This window comes from Macaca nemestrina, chromosome 3, assembly GCF_043159975.1.
Source record: "Macaca nemestrina isolate mMacNem1 chromosome 3, mMacNem.hap1, whole genome shotgun sequence".
Lineage (NCBI taxonomy): Eukaryota > Metazoa > Chordata > Mammalia > Primates > Cercopithecidae > Macaca > Macaca nemestrina.
This window is the reverse complement of record NC_092127.1, coordinates 25,662,078-25,683,014: the sequence shown is the minus strand read 5'-3', so window position 1 is coordinate 25,683,014 and position 20,937 is coordinate 25,662,078. Positions and strand designations below refer to the sequence as shown.

General features: G+C 35.8%; 1 protein-coding gene across 17 annotated transcripts in view; it reads right to left on the bottom strand.

The window, feature by feature from the left end:
* The window catches only part of MARCHF1 (membrane associated ring-CH-type finger 1), an 833,115-nt gene that overhangs the window by 440,488 nt on the left and 371,690 nt on the right, over window positions 1–20,937 (bottom strand). For 14 of the 17 annotated variants that reach the window (XM_071092868.1, XM_071092866.1, XM_071092864.1 and 11 more), the window contains one exon: window positions 12,633–12,841. The exons of 2 other annotated variants lie outside the window; for them this stretch is intronic. Coding sequence is in view for 3 of the 15 variants with exons in the window: in XM_011752937.3 (XP_011751239.2) it covers window positions 12,633–12,731 (99 nt within the window). In the remaining 12 variants the exon portion in view is untranslated. Of the gene's footprint in view, window positions 1–12,632; window positions 12,842–20,937 lie in introns of those variants that run through there. One more of the 17 variants, XM_011752934.3, reaches the window with a different exon arrangement.

The window sequence follows — 20,937 nt, the reverse complement described above, 5'->3', positions numbered from 1 at the left end:
GCAGGAAAAAATAAGGTAATACAGTAATTTTTGAATATGGCCTCTGAAATCAGACTGCCTGAGTTTACATCCTGGCTTTGCTTCTTATTAAATGTGTGTTGTTGGAGAAAGCACCACACTTTCTGTGCCTTAAATTCCTGAGTTGTAAAATGAAAATAATGAGAGTACCTGTGTGTGGTGGTTTTAGACATGGCTCCTAAATCATTTGACATCACTCCCTTTAAAAGGTAGGGTCTGTGTCCCCTAATTTTGAATGGGGTGAGCTTGTAACTGTTTCAATCAATAGAGGATGGTGGAAATAAGACTGCACGACTTCCAAGACTTGTTCATAAAAGGTGATACAGCTTAGCCTTGATTGGTGAAGCACTCACTCTTGAAGTGCTGAGCTTCCATTAGGAAATTAGACTATTCTAAGATCACCACGCTGTAAGGAAGCCAATGACACGAACAGCCATGTGTAGGTGTTTCAGCTGGCAGTCCTATTCTTAGACTCTTTGTAACCCACATACCAGAAATGCAGGTGAACAAACCAGATGATTCCAACTGTTGAGTTACTCTCCAACCTTTGAATCTTTCCAGCTGAAGCCCAGGAATCAGGGAATAGTGAAAAACCATACCTGCTATACCCTGTTTGAATTTCTAATGCACACAATTCATAAGCATAGGAGTATTTGTTTTAAACTACTCAGTTTTAAAGTCATTTGTATATAGTAAAAGAAATTATAATAGATATATGGTGCCTGAAAAAGTGCTATCATAAAAACCCAAAACATCTGCCTTGGCTTTGGGAGCAGGTATCAGGCAGAAGCCAGAAAGACCTGGTGATAGTGTTTATGTGTCAACTTGACTGAGTCACTGGGTAACCAGACATTTGACCAGAGTTATTCTGGGTATGTGTCTGAGGGAGTTTTTAAATGAGATTAACAATTAAATTGGTAAACTGAGTAAAGCAAATTCCCTTCACAGATATGAGTGACCCTCATCCAATTAATTCAAGTCCTGAATTTAAAAATAAAAGGCTAAGCAAGAATTCCTCCTGCCTGACTGCTTGATCTGGGACATAGGATTTTTTTCTGCCTTTAGATTCAAACTAGAAAACTGGCTCTTCTTGAGTCTCAATCTTGCCAGCTTTTGAAATGAACTCATACCACCAACTTTCCTTGTTCTCCAGCTTGCCAATCTTGGGACTTCTCAGCCTCCATAATTCCATAAGCCAATTTCTCATAATAAATCTCTCTCTCTCTCTCTCTCTCTCTCTCTCTCTCTCTCTCTCACACACACACACACACACACACACACACACTTCCTATTGTTTCTGCTTTTCTTTCAACTCTCACTAATGCAGACTTTGAGAAGAAATTATTATCAAAGGCTTAACAAAGAGTGAGCATTGTTAATGGGAGAAAGTTTAGAACACTCTCACTTGTGATGGACAAAATAGCTAATTGGATTTCCAGGTTGCATATAAGACACAAATGGAGAGAAAAACTGAAAGAAAATTTCAGTTTTCAACCAAAATTTAGATAAACTATAAGACAGCCTTGACTTGCTGCGTTTAAAAGTAGAAGTATTTACCTTCCTCAGTTGTTACCAGCAGAATAATCTCAAATTAGAAAAAAATGCCTCAAGTCAAATATCAAATCACAGCTCTTTTCAGGTAAGCATCCCAGGATTAAGATGAAATCAAGGGATTGGCTTTACAGCCCTTCAGTAAGAGCTTAGAAAGATTGGAAGTGATGCCTTATAAACCCTTTCAAAGAAACAAAGCCTTCTAAGGATCTTAAGAGCATCTCTGATTGGCCTCCTCTATTGAACAATATGGATTCTGAGAATCATAAGGACCTTAGGTCCAGCAGCCTCACAAGAGGCCAAAATAGAAAAGAGTTTATCTCAAAGAGACTTTGGGTATTACTTTTTTCTAACAAACTGGATTATAAGTTGATATACAGGAAGCCCATACAATGTTTAAAAATATTGGTCGATTTGGATTGGATGGAGTCAGTACAAAATGAAAGATGCCTTTGGAATTGCCACCATTTTGAGCACAAAGCAATATTAAGAGGGCATATTATTTGAAATGCTAGCCATACCTATTTTTTTTTAAAAAAATGCATTAAAGAGAGGAACCAAGAACATCAGAAAACTGTTTAGGGGAGATAAAAGTAGATCCTAGTTGAAGAGCTAGCAACAAGTGCCCAGCTGGATTTCAGAATTGCTATGGACAAGTGACTGCTGTGTGTCTCTTATTTTTCTTTCTTTTTGAACAGGAGAAGCACTGGTGGTCATCTAACAGGGCAAGTGTGTAGAGGACAGATAAGCTGTCTCTTTATTTTAGAGGTCTTCAGAATGAAAGCAACTATACTAGAATTGTTCCTAAGGAAACTCATCTGCAGCTGGAAAATTTAGACATAAAGGTCCTAGACTTGTGTTTGATGACAAAATGAGGTGATACTTTAGAGGTCTTGGCAAAGGATATAATAGTATTTTGTACCCTAGAATACAAAGGAAGAAATATAAATAATTGTGGCCACAAGGCAAATTATGGTGATTTTAAAGCAAGGGCCCAAAATTACTTGACCCAACTTCCATCAAAAAGTAGGATCCATATCCACTCCCTTTGCATCTGAGTAGTTATGTGAGGAATTGTTTTAACCAATAGGCTACTGCCTAAATGATGTTTGGTGATTTCTGAGACTGGGTTGTTAAAACGCAGTGCAACTTCTGATTTGTTTGCTGTAAAACTCACACTTAGAACAATGAGTCCAATTGAAGCCTGACTTCTCTAAAACCATGTTGTGAAGAAGCAAAATCACGGGAGTAGGTCACATGGATGTTTTCTGGTTGGCAGCCTTATTCTTCTAAACATCTCAAATCACGTGTCTGACATCTGAGTCAATGAGGGTTCAGATATTTCTATGCACCGCATTTCAGTCACCATAGAGTAACAGACTTGGAGTTATAGCCAAACACAGTTAAGCATCGCACTGTGCACTGTTCAAATTTCTGACCCACTGAATTCACAGGCGTTAAAAAATAGTTGTGTTAAGTCATTAAGTTTTGGGGCAATTTATTACACAGAAATAGCAACTGAAATACCATTTCATAGAACAGTTGTGAGTTTGATGAAATGTAAAACAGTGGTTATTGAACACTTCTTCATCAGTGTTCAATAATTATCAGCTAAAACCATAGTGATTATTATAATTATATAAAATATATAATTGTTATTAATATTAGTGTCAGGATTAGAGAAAAGCCACTTTTTACTGTCATAATGCATTAGTTTAACAAGTCAGTCAGGGAAATTATCTGTCAATGTTGTTTGACAAGAATATATAAGAATAAATTCAAGAAGAGAAGAAAACCTGATCAGTAGCTACATTCAGGGCTGTTATAACTAGGATTTCCACAGCTTAAGGTACCTGGGGGGAAATGATCACCTCCCTTGTTGACATCAAAAAAAGGGACAGTGACTGTTTCCTCTTAGCCATCACCTAAGTGTTAACCAGTCCATATACATAAGCCCCTCAATTATCATATTTTGTTATCCTAATTCAAATTCAGTTAAGAGGGTTTTTCTTAGGCCATTTCTATTCTCCAAAAGTCATTTTGTGGATGTTACAAGCATTGATATTCCCAAAGATTATCAAAAGGAAAAAAAAAAAAAACTTCACAGAGCAATTCACGTAGAAATGAAGCAGGTCAGGATCTCAGCTAAACGTTGTTAGTACAACAATTTAATGAAGTCATCATTGTGCAGTCGAAGAACATTTTAAGTGCTTTTCAGCATAATTCTTTTTTAAGAAAAGTTTTGATGCGATTTAGAAAAATGAAAAAAGTTACCATTTCTCTAAGCACTCAGAGATATTCACAAAATAATCCTATAAATATAAACTTTCAACAAACTTTTTCATTCATTACTATTAGCTATTTTAGCTTTTCACAGCATGGCCTGTTCTTTATAAAACCTAGCAAACAATAAAATAAATGGCAATCAAGAGCATTACTACCATAAAAGTGAACAAGTAAAAATAATTACCAAAATAACAAATATTTAAAATGTTCAAAAGCCCATGAAATGTTGAAAAAAATAGCATAAAATAAGGATTAGCATGTATTTCGTTATAAATTCTTGATTCCAGAAAATTCATGGCTCAGCAATTCTGAGATTGACACCAAGTCAGCAAAGAAAAGCCGTAAGGTTAGATTTCCCTTATCTAAAGCAAACAAACATGGTCTGTTTAAGTAGAGGTCAGGCCATTGGCACACTTCAAATACCAATGTGTTGGTCTTTTTATTATCATTAATTTTATCATAATTACCATAAAAGGCACAATCTCTGGAGCCATGCAACCTTAAATATTTTCTCATCACAATGGAACATATTAATTAATGAGCCATATTCACTAAGAATAATAAAATATGTTGATGAAAAATATAGTCAACATAGGGAATTGACTCCTTTAGCACTTTTATTTATCAAGCACTTAATGGTGTTTATTTTATCCCAGTAAATCTTAGAACCTTAGAGATATTAACTTATTTGAAGTCTCATAACTTTATGAAGTAGTTCTCATATTTGTCATTATTTTATATATGAGGAAACTGAGGCACAGAGATGGAAAGTGACCTGAGTTTCCACAGCTGCAAAGCAGCATAGCCCAAATTTCAACCCAGTCAGTCTTCTTCCAGATACATGCTTTTAACCACCTCACTCTGTTGCCCATCGAAATAGTCATATAACATATAAGTGATTCCTTGCGATTTTTTGTTTGTATTTTTTACTTTTCTGTTGTTGTTGTTGTTGTTGTTTTATTCTTAGAGACAAGATCGCACTCTGTCACCCACGCTGGAGGACAGTGGCTCACTGTAGCCTCTAATTCCTGGCTCAAGCAATGCTCCAACCTCAGACTCCCAAGTAGATAGGACTGCAGGCATGTGACACCATGCATGGATAATTTTTGTTTTTAATATTTTATATAGACAGGGTACCATTATGTTGCTGATGATGCTGGTCTTGAACTCCTGGCCTCAAGTGATCCTTACATCTTGGCTTTCCAGAATACTGGGATTTGGGGCCCTTTCATTCTAAAGCATGAAGTTCTCTTACAATCTCATGGGGCCACAAAGAGTGCCTGAGTCAGATGGTAAAACTAACAGTCAAAGATGAGTCCTTCACTGTATAATCAGCGAAGTGTATGCAGTAATCACTTCTTCCAAAATCTAAATGAACCCTAGTAGTAGTTTCACATAGTAAATGATCATACAGAAAGTAGTTTTAGGTTAAAATAAAACAGATTGCTCTATTGGAATTTTTGAAGGTTTGTAAAATTTGCAATGACAAATCTCTAACATTTCTAAGTTTTGATCATTAATTTTGAATAAAATTAGAAAGTAAAACTGTGCTACAGATCTAAGTCTGTACACAGTAAACATAACAACTTTCAGCCACTAAGCATTCGTAGGCATAGACCACTGTACGGAGCTCGCTTAGAAATAAACCTATTTAGGTTTACAGGTAAGGATAATTACTATAGAATCTGACCATGTGTGAAACTGTATAGCTGGTGCCTCATTTAAATGTTTTACTCTGTATCTCACACATGAGCTTCATTATCTGTGCCCTGCAGCGTTGTGCATCCAGTGGTTTCCTGGTGCCAGAATTGTTTTTCTTCCTAAGAAACTCCCTTTTATCCATGTTGGCATCAAAAGTACAATCCTAAAGAATGCACCATGTTGCTTTGTAGCAGAAAATGTGCAACCTTTGGTTGAGTGAAAGTAAGCCCACTTCATTTGCCTGCTTCACTTTCATTATCCAGATTTGCACAATTTGATGAATGGGATAGTCAAGGTGAAAGATGACAGGCTGAAAGCCAAAAGTCAGACACCCAGCACCTAGAAGCACTTTGTCCTTTTCTTCAGTCTCCTTTTCACTCTTTTAAGAGCAGAATGCTATCACCAGCTCTACCCCCGTGTCATGCCTCTTTCAATTATTTAACAGGGTCGCAGAGACAAGGAAGAGAATGAGAATCGAATAGATGTCATTTCTCATCCTCACCTGGAGGTTATGAAGGCTGCTGCAAGTTGCTCAGGGTGATATTCCTGGGAATGAACTGGGGGGAAAGCAATGCTCTCAGTCTGTGATCCTCCCACTTCAGCAGTATCTCAAATTGAGGGATTCTAAATCCATGCTGGCATTGTCAGTGCTCCCTTTGTGCTACAAAGAATTGAGCTAAATGTTGGCTAATCAGCGAGTTTTAAAAATCCTGATTAATAAAACATGCAGAGCTACACCTGCTCCTCCAATGCTCCAAGACTCTTCCACATGAAGTTTTTGTTCAACAATCTTTCAAACACAGTGACCACATGGAGTCTCATTAAATCAGCTAAAAATTCGTAATAAAAAACTGTAAAGTTCTACACCAGGGAGGAGTTTCAACAATCTACCTGCCTAATTGAGGCCACAATTTAAAAAATACTGACCAGGGTGTGACAGCAATTACTAATTGTTTTCATTTAATAGTCTATAAAATGTGTTATTCAGTCTTACTTATTAATGCAATTATCCACAACATCTGTTTTAAACAAGAAAAATTAACGTGAATTATGCTAATTTCATTGCTCAAAGCAAACAATAATATGGAAATTTCCTGATTTTCATTATATAAAATTATTTTCACACTATTAGCATACTCAGTGGAATTCACTCTAAGCACATGGGACTCTAATACTCAATTTAGACTTAGGCAAGTAGTTGGAAAGTGCTTTTCTGAAGAAATGAAAAAGAGAATTAGCCTTTCTACCCCTTGGCATTCACCCTGTAGTGTCAGATTCACACCTGCTAAAAATGCATTTCATTTGGTTAATATAGAGCATTAACCTGTATGCTCTGGGTAAATGGGCTCTCAGCACAGGCTATTCAAAAATTAACGTTTGTGATTGCTTTCCCCAGATCCCAGCTATTTCCCATCTCATAAGCCAGTTGCTGCACAGGTAACAAAGCAGGAAATTATTGCAACTGCCCTTTGGCAAAGTATCATTTAGAGTCCTTAATGTTGTAAGTGTCATAACATTCTACCAAAAATACAGCTTAAACAATAAAAGACATATATCAAATCACTTCATTGGAAAACTGTTTGGTTTTTAACAAGGATTGGTTTTAAAGAAGGACTGATCCACTAGCCCAAACAATATTACCCAGAATGTATTTTTTTCTCTCTCTCTCTTTTCTGCCTATTTCCAAGTCAGCTTCAGCATTGGGAGCATCTGTGGTCCCTTTGAAGCTCCAGCCTTTTCCCTCAGTATATCTCACATGTCCTTATATAAGCCACCCATTAGAAGAAAGCAAGTTTACTTCAGAAGTCTTCAGGACCAAAAGATGTCTCTTCCCAAAAACCATTTTAAAGGTTCAGTGTGTGTCACTGATTCGATGGAATCAAGTATCCATTCCTGAACCAGTTACCACGACAGAGTATTGTGATACACTGATTACTTTAAGCCAATGAAGGCCCATCCCAAACGACATGACTGCGAATGGGGAGGGTTGGTTCTTTGAACACGGTTACCAGAAGTAAATGTGGATGATGCACAGTAATCACAACAGATGTCCATTAGAGGTGAGTCCTCACTACTCAGGCCTATCCTGCCTGAGACAAATATGCATTTGAAGACAAACATGGCCTTTGTGTGCCAAAGTGAAGCATGGCCACATGATCATTTTCAAGGGATAATAGAAGAAAATGAAATCTTATTTTCAAAATGAGATCTAGTGGAAATGTACTTTTTTCTCAAGGAGACAAACTTGAAAGGCTAAGTGAGTTATTTACTCAAGGTTGAGAGGCCTTGATGAAGCCAGGATTCTATTTCAAATATTCTGAATTGTGTCCCAGTATCCTCCCTATTAAATTACTTTGCCCATTATTATTTATTTTTTTCCATATTTTCTGAATTTGAATAAAATGAATTCTAGTTATATTTTAAAATAGCACCCACTGTATATTCCATCTGATCTTACGAGTCATGGGCAGACACCGTAACAAAGAGAAATCAAAACTCCCTTCACTTACAGGTTAGCAGGTTTGGGGGTTACATTAACTCTTCGGGGGTAATAACTTGGTGTCTGAAAAAAAGATTGCTAAATGTAGTGGTGATAGAAAGAGCAGTAGACTGGTAGTCAATGGCCTGAATTTTTGTCCCCAATTCACCATTACCTAGTTATTGACATTGGCAAACTCTTTATTCTCTATGGACTTCATTGGTGGAATGTAAATTAAAATGAATATTTTATAAGGAACTTTCTGATTTTGGGATCCTTTGCTTCTACGAATTTTGCTTAAGTAATGTGAAAAGATTAAGTTATCTTAACTGTTAAGAAATAATGTAAGACTTGAGCCCAGAGTAGCTTGAATACTAATCTCAGGTCTGGCCCTGAGACTAAATATGTTTTTTTAACTTTTTAATTTTTTTACTGAAAATGAGAATGAATAAATCAGTAACTTGTCCATTATTTTCAAAATGAAAAATATATGGTAAAAAGCCATCTTTTTCCAGGTTACTGGAATCTGTACCAAAAGAGATTCTCTAGTAACAGATCTCCAGCTACTTTGAAAACAAGAGATGGCCCATGAGCTATCATTGGAAAGACAAGTAGAAGATCTTAAAAGGGATATCTTAGGAAGAAAAACTAAATATTCTTTTTGGAAAAAAATGTAAAAACTGAGGTAGAGATCACAAAATAATGGCAACAGTGAAAGAAAATCTACATATAAACAAAGGGGTTTGGTTTTTGTTTTCCTCCTAAATCTTTCTAAAGGATGATAACCATGTGTGGTCAGCTTGAAAGTAAGAAGGATCAGAAGCAAAGAACTCACATCTTATTTTTCCCTCTTAGTTCCCTCCCATCATCTACGGTATAGACTCAGTGTGTTGAGAAAGAATATAGCAGCATGCAGTGCAGGTGGTGCCAAAAACAGCTTTGGCCTCATCCATGCTGTATCTCTACACTTACAACTCACAGATGCATTTGCTTACAAATCCCAGGGAAGTATAAGGAATATGTGACAATATTTAGTCAACTAAATACTGGAATTTGTACAATTATTATAATTTCCAGATCTAGAGTAGGAATTTAAGTTACACCTAGAGGGCTAAGAATTTGATTAATAAAATTTACTGCCCTTGGAAGAGACAGATGTCTTTTAGACCCAGATCTCTAATGTGAATTATTTACAGCGTAGTAAGTGGTGTGGACATATCTAAAAAAGAAGAATGAATTAATAGAAGAAATGATCTATTTAGAAAAGTAGGTAAATAAGATATAAAGAGGCTAAACTGTCAAACTGACATTCAAACAGAAAAGAAAAAGAAATCTGGAACTATGAACCATTTTGAAGAGCTATCTTCTCCCAAAGCTTTCCCAAGAATGTGGTTTTCCCAAGGTGTAGGTGAATCTAAACCATTTTATTTCCTTTATCAATTCCATTTACCAAGGAACATCTGATTAGTAATTTCCTTCCAGAACTCTCCTGGAGCTAGCACTCAAATATTCCATCACATATATAGTCTCCAAGTGTAAATTAATTCTTTTGACTACTGTATTATGCTAAATTTTCTGTAGCTTCATAATGGACCAATATCTACTCACTTCATAAGAAGTGAAGTGGTTGTAGTAACCACTCTGGTTGTGCTAATAAAATCTTGTGCCAGGAATGCAAATCTAAGGCACTTCATTTTAACTGCCTAATCAACCTCCAGAGCTGGTGCCTCTGAAAGGTAAACCTATATCCCTTCTCTAACCCTTAATATCAACTGTATTCAAACTGCACATAATATATTATTTTGTGTTTTGTACTTCCAGGGTTATTGACCAAATAGAGATGATTATAATATTATGGCATGCAAAATATATTTTCATTATAAAGCTAGAGGTAGGAATGTTTTTTTAAATCTTAAAATATAGAAGACCTATGCTGTTAAAAAATCAACAAAATAATTTTTAGAAATCTTTTTGTGATATTCTTAACAGGATGGATCTTCTGTATTTCAACTATAATTGACAGTTTTCCTATTTTTTTCTTCATATGGCTTAAGAAATATGATATCAAGCTAATACATTAGTTAGAAGTCACTAAGTTTTGAATGAAGAGAAGTTAAGTTGCATTAAATTCAAATTAGTTTTTAATTTAATTTATTAACTTAAATTAATTACAACTAAATCCTTAATTCTGAAATTAGATCATTTGCCCAATGCACATATGCATGCTTTGGATAACTTTAGGACAAGAAAAAACATTACGGAAACTTCAAGAAAGGATGTTTTTCATTTGCTCATCAGGAAATGTCCATATATGTACAAGATGTATTACTTTTCTTTAGAAAGCATCGCCACTTGAAATTACAGAAATCATTGATTCTTCTTGCTGTCCAGCACACAGGTGTATGCTGTTTAATTTATCCACCTTAAAGGCATTTACAATTCTTTTGGACTATTTATTTAGCTTATCAAAACAAGTTATTCAATAGCCTACAAGATTGATTAATATGTTTTAAACATACTTTTAAAAGGAAACTTTTAACTACATCCTATAGAAAACCAAGAAGCATTTGAAACATTATAAGTGCTTCCCTTTCTGACATTCAGAACTGTATCTCTTTTTAGGAATTATATGAAAGCTCACAGTTTCTTCTGTTTTTCTCCCAATTAACCTCTTCTTTCCTTAAAAATGCCCACTAACTCCCATTGTGACACATGAGAGTGGTTTTTGACCCTGAAAGAAAGAAAGCTATACATGTTTTAATAATTCAAGATATTTGTGAAGATGTTTAAAGATGTGGATTAATATCCATATCTGGATAACAACTGTGGCTATTTTAACTTGACATAGAATAATTTCACCATTATTTCTAACATAAAAAATATTTATTTGTTCTTTAAAAATTATGTAAGCCATCTCAATTTATGCCAAGTAGACATCTACAGAAACAGATTTCTGGCAAAGAACTGGAATTGACATAGTGTTTCATTTTCCAAATATTATTCAGATGCTGACCATTCCAGATACCAAACAAATTTGCCATCCGATATCTTCACATAAAGTTTTCTTCAACATTATCTTAAATTTATCCAGAAATTTTACTGTGGGTAAGCAATGTATAACTTTTATGAATCTTGCTTTTGGCATTTCTATACCTATTTGCAGAATTGATCAGTGTACCCCACCTTCTCCACCTAACACCAACAAACTTAAGAGAAACCTGTTTCATATTCTAATAATCACATTTCCAAGTCGAAGGAAAGAGACACTCTAGAGAATGTGCCTGAGCATTCTGGACTGCTGAAGTTTCTTTACAGAATGTTTAGTTCTCAGAAATTCCTGCAATATTTGATGTGTTTATCATGAGGCAATTACTAATGTAAAAGTATCTCTTGTACTAACTTAGAAAAATCTCCCAAGGTTATCTACAAATTCTAGCCACATCAAGAACACATTGCCATTGAATGACATTTTCAAAATCAGTTCAAATAAAGTAGAAAGAGGCTGCAAATACATTTTCTCATTTGAATGTGTATTCGAATTTATTAGTTTTTTCTTTTTAGACACTCCTTGACGCTCCACTCCCATTTCCCTTATTTTATTTGCTTTATTTTTTGTTTGTTGCTCCCTCTGTCTCCAGCACCTATTCCTGATTAAAAGAAAAACATTAACATGTAGAACTGGAGGTAGACAAAGCCCATCTCATACAAAGCTAAGGACACCTGAGGACTAGAAAATAGTTATGTTAAAGAGACAAGAGGATTACAGTTTTTGGCATTCTGTCTCAAGCTCCCTTTTAGGGGAACACAACAACATTTATGACATTTCCACTCAATATCCTTGACTGTGTTCAGTTCAATCCCTTTCTTGAAAACCTTTGAAATAAGTTTCCAGCATATGATCTTTCAAGCAGGTTAACTTAGAACAACTACTGCTAAATTTCCCTGCAAAATAAAGACTCAATGTAAGAAGTCGAAAATTATAACCTGTGTGAAGTTTCAAAAGAAGTCTTTTTTCAGAAGATAAAATATAAATGTACAGATATCAAACAACAGTCATACACAACAATGCACTGCCAATGAATGAAGAGCAAATAGATCCTATGAGGCACTAATTCATGTTATGTATTAGTCATGTTATGTATGTGTCATAACTCGCTTCTCTGTCCCTTTGTTAAGACAGTTATCTTCAAATATCCTAGCTTAATGGGCAGTGAGCAGAATTTGCAAGCATAACCAGTTCCACTGTGTGAAAATGTACCACAGCAATGTCCAGAGCCAACCCAGAACAGCCGGTTGAAACCCACAAGACATAAAAGTCAAAAGTGACTCTGTAGATCGTTTAGAAAAAGAGGCAAAAGTTTCCATCTGTCAAGTAGGAAGTGTCCTTATGGATCTGGCTCCTCTCTTCATTCACAAAATAGAGGTGAAGTTTAAAATGCCCCTGTCAATTACAAGTAATTCTCTTCCAATCTACTGTTACACACCGAGAGCTGGGATCCAGCTGCTCTGAAGCCCTTGCTATGTCCCACGGTGCAGAGAGCAGTGTTGGCAACAGTGGCTTGGCTCTCTGATTTTATTAAATTAAACCTCCTCTTACCTCGACTTCCTTGTTCTTCTCTTTGTTTCTGCCCATTGAATTTCTCCCATTGCTGGCAGTCTCCCGTGCTGGGATTATGGAAATCTGGTGTAGGGGCATATTGGCAGGGCTGCAGGTGGCCAATCCCTGATTGGATGCCTTATCTCTTCACTCGTCCTGAGTAGCCCACCTGCACAATTGTTCATATCCTTGCTTTGCCAAGCTCAGGTCTAAACAAAAAGGGGAAAAATAGTGTTTGAGACACTGTGCAGCAGAGGCCAGAGTCTTCTGGTCAAAATGTTAAACACATTGAAAGGGGAGTTACAAGAAATGCAAGAGCAAATAATCCAGGGAGTACTGCATTCTCCAAAGGACGATTTACTGCAAGTCATAATGGAACTGCTTTGTCACTGGAGCACCCCCTCTCCCCTAAGAGCATTGTGGGAGACAATTCAATTTCTATGGTACCTAATAACTGTCATGGAAACCAAGGAAACCTAGGTCTCACAGGCCCTTATTAGCAACTGCTTCCTTTAATGGCACAGACTCCCAGATTTGCAGCGGCTGCCACTTCTGCTTTTGTTTCTCCTCTGATTCCCCAGGAGTCCACTAAGCACCCAGAGACACTGCATCTTGCTGACTAGGTAAATAAGCAGACGGCTGAAAAGCTTAGTGTCCTATTTGGAGCCAAATCTCTTCCTTGAGAAGCGCAGTTAGCTGGCTGTGTCCTTCATGCATCTACAATAATCTGCTTAGGTCAAAGGATCTGCCTTCAAGTGAAGAGCATCGCATGAGATCGAATGAGGTGTTGAGAGAGAGAGAGAGAGACAGAAGAGGAGACCTGGAGCAATTGCAGATGTCTTTTTCTGGATGGTTGTAAAGAGGGTTAACCATTCACTGCACCTTTCTTACTGAAACATCAGCAACAGGAGTCAGAAGGCATCAGGTAGTCTGAAGCACAGAGCTCTATACTACTCATTTCAGCTTTATTGCAACTTCTGTGCTCCCTGAAATATATGTTAGAATTAGTAGCAGCTTCTCCTTGCTTTTCCAGAAAGGAAGCAGACTTTACTATTACTGTCCTCTCAATAGTTACACAGTTTGGAAGAAATAAATGGTTAATCAGAACTTCTGCTTTGTACATTTCTAAAAAATTCCTTTTAAAGCATTCTACTGTCTCGGTGAAGTAAATTCTTAAATTACATTAACTTTGTAAAAATAACTTTCCTGCACGATTATTCCCTCTTTTTCAAGGTGTTTGGCACTCTGTCTTTAAAAGGACAGAATTTTCTCTTCTCATTTTGATATGTACATTGTACATTTTCTGGATATTGTGAATAGATCAGATCTCCCACCATTGTTTGTGTTTATTCACCCTAAATGAAGCATAATTCAGAAAGTTCCTTGTTTTTATATACTCAAGTACTGCTTATAAGTTAGAATTTGTCCCTAATCACAGAGATCTTCAAAGTGATTGTTAATTGCAATTCATTTCTACCTGTCTTTGTTGTATACAGCAATAAAAGCATTTCCATTATGACATTACAAGTTGTTTCAACTCAGGATAGAAATAAAATGTGGAAAAAGATCTGTACTGTTGTTGGCAATAAAGCCAAAAGCAATATAGGTAAAGATTGAATTAACATCTTCAACTTAAATATTCACACTGAAATAAACACTTCAATGTATTTATAAGTTTGGTCCAAATATGTTTTCATTTCAACCTAAATTAGCCACCTGCCCATGGTTCTAACCCCTACCATCCATCAGGATCATCTGGGGAGATTTTATAATGCATAGATCCCTCATAGATACATTTTCAGGAGGGCTGCAGTGGAGACAAGAAGACTACAGTTCTGAAGTGGACAGTTAAAAAAAAATTGCAGATGTTTCTGATACAAACCAATTTTGAGAACCATTCCAGTGTATCACTAAAATAAGCTCAGCACAACAAGTTCATTAAAGTTCATATGGAGGCAAATCTCTTGCTTCAAATAGTTAAAAAAAATAGGTGCCTCAAACCTGGCATTTGTTCATCATCACACTTAAGCTTATAGAATGTATTTGTGACATACAAGAGCTTTAATGAAAAGACTAAAAAGCCAACCTTTGCCACAAATGCCGTGTCTACAGTTAAAATTAAGAATTCTTAAATTTTCTGTGGCTTAATGTTCACATCTGTGACCTGTGTGAGAAGTTCCTTACTTTAATAATTTTTAATCCCTCTATCTAGAAGGACTGTCTTAATTAAGAGAATGCTGGAAATAGAAGTCTGTAAATCGAACGATGTGTGACAAATACTAAAATTCAAATTACGAAGCTCTTTAGACAAGTAATATTGTCAGTGTTTACATCCATGGAAAGTTCCCTGAAAAGCCAAGGCAGCTTTCCAGATAAATTCAGACTTCGGTAGTTTTGCTTAAAATATTCATTAAAGTTATAGGAAAGAAGATTTTTAGCTTGAATTAACTAAATGGCTGTCTTAATCCTTTACCTCATTATGCATATGAGGTTATTCTTTGTTTGCTATGAGATTTTTCAGAAATCAGATTTTAATTTTGAGTTAATTTGATGTATGTGGTTGAGTTATTTCAGTTAGCTTTCTCTTATCCTAAAATTTAAAATATAAATTAAATTTCTGGAAAAGTGTATTTATTTCTTAGAGTATTTTACACAGTAAACAAGAAGAGGTTTGTTATATCGTTTTAAGCAAATATTTTAGCAATAACTTAAGAAAAATTAATAGTCAATCTGTTTAATAAATATTTACCTAATATTGTATTAGGTATTGCCACAAATTGAACTTCTAAAATTTTCCAACTGTATCAGGGGAAAAACATGCTTTTAATACTTTGGACATTCTAATACTCTGCTGCCTTGGAACACTGAATACACATCAGCTAATGTCAATGTTTTGCATTTACCTAATACCTTTCCTCAATCAGAGTCCATAGTGCTCTGCCAACTAGAAACAATCAGAAATCTCTGCGGTGACTCATTACGTAACAAACCCAAACTAAGAAAACTGTTGTGGAATGCATTTCTCCTATGGGAGCACAGTCCATCTTGTGTAGTAATTAAACCCTGTGGAGTCACAAGGAGCAATGGACCCAGCAACTGGGCATGGACAGACACTGGCCAGAATAATCGTGGATTCAGGAATCATTCAGCTCATCTGCTTCTACATACGTGATCACATTACGTGATCCAGATTTTTAAACTTGATTTTTGTGGAAACCAGGGACTATAATTAATGTTGAACTTATCCTGGAATATTCGCTTTTCACTGAATACTTTTTCCATATACATGTCTAAATTGTATTTGTTTTGCTTCCACATTCTGGCTTCCAGCCCTCAGCTCTGGGGACAGTTTCCTCATTCCTGCCTCTGGCTCCAAAATTTGGCATTTTTATTTATTAACTCTAATACTCAGACCTCAGTTTTCCCCCAAGAGATTCTGATTTGGTGCTGTTCCTTATTCTCAGTGGCCTACATTGTCTCTAGTTTAAAAGGTAAACGAGGCAAAATATGCAACTCTGGTAGCATAAGACCAGCTCGATCTTTGCCAGCTGCAACAACAACAACAACAACAAATAGGCCTCCAAAGCATTTATTTTGATTGCAATTAATCAAGAAAGGAAACCCAGTGTTAGGCCAAGACAAGGAACCGAGTAAACATCTGCTAACACATTAAATGGACAGACTGAAAATTCAATTCGATAAACATTTATTAAGCATCTTCTGTGTTATCTGAACCATGCTAGGAATTAATGGGCAGCAGGTAATGTATAAAATTATGTGGCACAATATCTGTAATCAAAGAGTTTGTTGTGTCATTAGGGAAATAAGATTTAAGGAGGTAAGTCAATTAAAAAAATATGCAGCATATGGCAATTAATATTTGAAAGATAATATAGAATACCGAAAGTAAATATCAAAGAAAGTCTGAGCAACAATAAATAATATGAGATCTAAATACATAAAGAAAGTCTTAAGGAGGAATTGAGGCCTCTATTGGGCTTGGTAGACATAAAGTGATTAAATCATTTCAAGGCACAGAGATGGTGTGAGATTGGCATATGAGAGTTCAGGATGCTATTTTAAATAACATAGAAAATTTGTTTAAGATTATTAATTGGTTTAAGCCATATACAGTTATGAGGATCACCACTTGAAAGGAGAGAGGAAGGAAACCAGACCACGGACCTGGCAGAAAGAAAAAGCCTGTAAGCAATATAAAATTATATTAATTATAAAATATAAAATCATATTAATTATAAAATATAAAATTATATTTTATATTTATATTTATAAAATTATAAATACATTGATACAAGACAGAAAGGTAATAAAGATAAGAACTTTAAGTTATTTCTGAAAATAGAAACAAGGTACACTGAGTTGGCAAAAGAATATTTCATTACAAATCCCTGGTGAAAGGGAGGAAACCTGGTTTGAGTGGGTTTTCAAAGCGTCATTGCAAAGGGTGTCAAATGGCCACTGTCAAAGATTACTGGGAAGAACATATGGATAAGCTATCAGGGCACAAAGAATTTACGTTATCTTGTAAAGGAGAGGGAGAAGAAACTTGAATTTAAAGGTATTGTTACTAGGGAAATTCTGAAGTATACAGTTACGTATTAATTGGAGAGTTAGGGAACAACGCAAGCTAGCAAAACAAGCTTAGTGGAAATAATGAGTGGGAGTATAAAACAGAAAAATAATTAAAATTTCTGGTTATGTGTTTATTAAAAAATCTACAATGTAATAAAGCATTTCTAAAATGCTTGTATGTTTTTTATGGGTTTTGTCTGATTATTGGAACCCAATTGTGATTACATTTAGTATGTGCAAGTGTCTTCTGTAATTACAACATCTTTTTAATGTAAGCATTCTGTCTCTGAAGACCTTTCAGAAGCAACTGGATGATCAGCTTTCAATACCAAATACAGTATAATGGATCAGATGAACTCTTGAGATCTTTGATTCTATTCTCTTGAAATTATTTTTCCAAATTTTGACCACATATACTTTCTGAAGTTGATGCAGATTACAACATAGCCAAGACATTCATTTCAGTCTGTTGGAGAATCCATAGCAATCACCACAATCACATAATATGTGTGATAATTACAGCATGCCCTGAAGAGTCAGTTATACTAGTTTATATGATTTATTTTATGCTCGTGACAAAAGAATATCATCACAAACTGAGTCTCTCAAATAACACCATAGGACTGATTTTTGCTCCTTTCTAATTTTTGAGAGAGTAAAAAGAATCATTTTATTAACTCCTCTTTTTAAAAAGGTAACATGTTAGAAGTAATCAAAATACCTAAGGAAGGTACATGGGTATTAATAATTAGCTTGTGAAAATAATTTAGGGTTAAAATCAAATTTCTATATTCTGTTTTACTTTGTTGAAAAGACATATGGAATTAAAATTTTGTTTAAAAATAAGATTTATTTTGGCAAATAAAGTTAGACTCAGCCTTATTCTCCAAGTAAATAAATGTACAAGCTAATCTTTGTTAATGTTCTCTGTAGCTTTCAAAATATTAGTAAATCTAGCTGAACAAGGCGCAAAAATAGAAAAAAACAGTTTCGGACCGCCAATATGTATTTCTTCACTTATCTTCACAGTCATCCCAAAAGGGGGAACTGGAATCATGGCAGAAGGTCTTTAATTACTGCTTGCCTCAGAACCTGTCCACTCTTATTGCTGAAGAATAAGAGAGAAAATGTGTGTGTGCGCGTGTGTGTGCGTGTGTGTGTCTGTGTGTGTCTGTGTGTGGTGGGGAGGAAGCATTCTCACACATAGCTTTAAGGCTCCTTCCCCTTCCATATTCTGGAACTTCACTGTCAGTATCTCTGGGGTCCTCATAAACCCTGGTATTCTCAAGCCTAGTGGCACAGTTTCTCTAAGCCATTCCATGACTTAAAGATGGAAGTAGTAGTTTCCTCTTATAAGTGTCGAAATTCTAACTTAATGCATCAGAGAATTAAAAACTAAATTTAACAAAGCACTTCCTGTATGATATTAAGGTTCGAGCAAAGGAGACCTGGACCTAACATTCCTAATGTAGCTCGCGCGCGCGCGCGCGCGCGTGCACACACACACACACACACATACACACACACACCCCAAATGACATTATTTTGGATTCCTGAAGTTTGTCTAGATGTAGAGATATATGTATCTGCTCAAATATTATTTTTATTCCTTACAATGAAATATCTTACTAGTTTTTCAAGGAAAAACACCCTCAAACTGTGATTTTCTATTTTACACAGAAGACTTCTGTGACTAAATGTGCAGGGCTTTTCCCCCCGCCCCACCCCACATACCAAACAAACAAGCAATTCTGCAGCAGACACCAGCTGGGTGTCACCCAAATTCAGTTCTACCTGGAGATAGTATCAGATCCCACAGGTTCAGGGCTCAGTCTCACCAGACTGTCCCCCAACCTTCAGACATTAGTCACAAGTCCAGGCTCCTGGAACTTCTGACTTCAAATTGGGGTTCCCGCAACTTCCCTCTTAGGTTCAATGAGTTTGCTAGAGTGGCTCACAGAATTCAGGGAAATATTCAGGTGTATGAGTTTACTACAGAGGATACAGATGAAGAGGTGCATAGGGCAAAGCATGTGAGAAGGGGTGCTGAGTTTACATGTCACCCCCAGCCAGGAAGCTCCACATGTTCGGCCATCCATAAGTTCTCTGTATTCAGTCCTTCTGGGTTTTTATGATATGGTTGATTAAACCACTAGCTGATGTCATCATTTTAACTTTCGCTCTCTCCCTCCTCCTTGGAGGAGGGGTTGTGCTAAAAAGTCTCAACCCTCTATAATCCTGCTTGGTCTCTCTGAGTGAACAGGCTTCATCCTGAAGCTACCTAGGGGCTGCCGGTCATCAGTCAACTCATTAGTATACAAAAAAGACATCACTTTGGCAATTCTAAGGATTTTAGGAGTTGTATGCTAGGAAAGGGGTCAAAGACCAAATATGTATTTCACAATATCGCAAGTCTTCATTTAGTTTAAGGGGAAAATGGCATCATGGAATTTTATATTTCAAAGGCAAATTATAAAGCACCCTACCATTTGACGACCAGTTTAAGTCCTGCGAGACTGAATGTTTTGATATCATTGAAGGCTAGTAGATGGCAGAAACAATGTAGAAAAATTTCCTGATCCAGAGACCCCTGCTCTTTTGTCAATTTCTGACCCAATTTGATGAGTATAAAGCATAGGTATGCTTTAACTAAAAACCAACAATCTAACAAGTACATTTGTTTACATGTTGTTTAGTTACTTTTTACTACTGGGAATAGTTCTGAAAGGAATATATTTTATAATATAATTCTGAATTACATGCATAGCCTCTTTGGAAACTATATTTTACTAAGTTTTTTATATCTGATTCAATTTTTTATTATTCAAGGAATAATAAAGTTTGAGGGCTGACTTTTTTCCATCATATTTTTATTCTCATGGTCCACTGACTATGAAAAATGGCAGGGATAATTAACCTCACATGAGTAATGTTATTATTTTGGGGGATGAGTGATACTTATGACGAATAATTTTTATAATATAATTAGTAACTTGGAAAGTGCTAGAGGAAAAATGGGTCAAACTTCAGAAAGTCAATGTATATATTCTTCTTTCTATAGCTGGTGGATTTTAATAATGAAAGAACTATTGCTATAAAATTATAATTTGTATTTTCTGCTGCTGAATATGCTATATTCCTAAAGTTCCAAAACAACCAGCAGACTTACAAAATTTGGTTAAAATAATTGTCCTGGTAACTACGTATGGGCATAGCCAAATGTCATTATTTGTGTTCTTGGAAGAATAAAGATGTAATTAGCTGACTATAGAAATATTGATTTTCATTTGTTGTTTATAGATATGTATTCGTATATTTTTAGCCAAATCTGATTCAACCTAAAAATGGCATCAACCTTCCCCACCAATTCCTACACAAACTCCTATAGATATTATCTTCAATTTAGAATGGTCTTATTAGGTCTACATATGTCTATGGTATTTCACCCAGAACTCTTCTCAGTCCAACGTAAAAGTTACTAGAGTATATGTTAAATTGGGAAATTTAACAAACATACATACACACATGGAGAACATGATGTGAAGACTGGAGTTACTCTCCCACAAGCCAAGGAACTACCAGAAGCTAGGTCCTAAAAGATGCTTCCCTAGTGCTTTCAGAGTGAGCATGGCTGTATCAGCACTTTGATTTGGACTTCTAGCCTCCAGAACCATGACAATATATTTCTATTGTTTTTGGTACTTTGTTACAG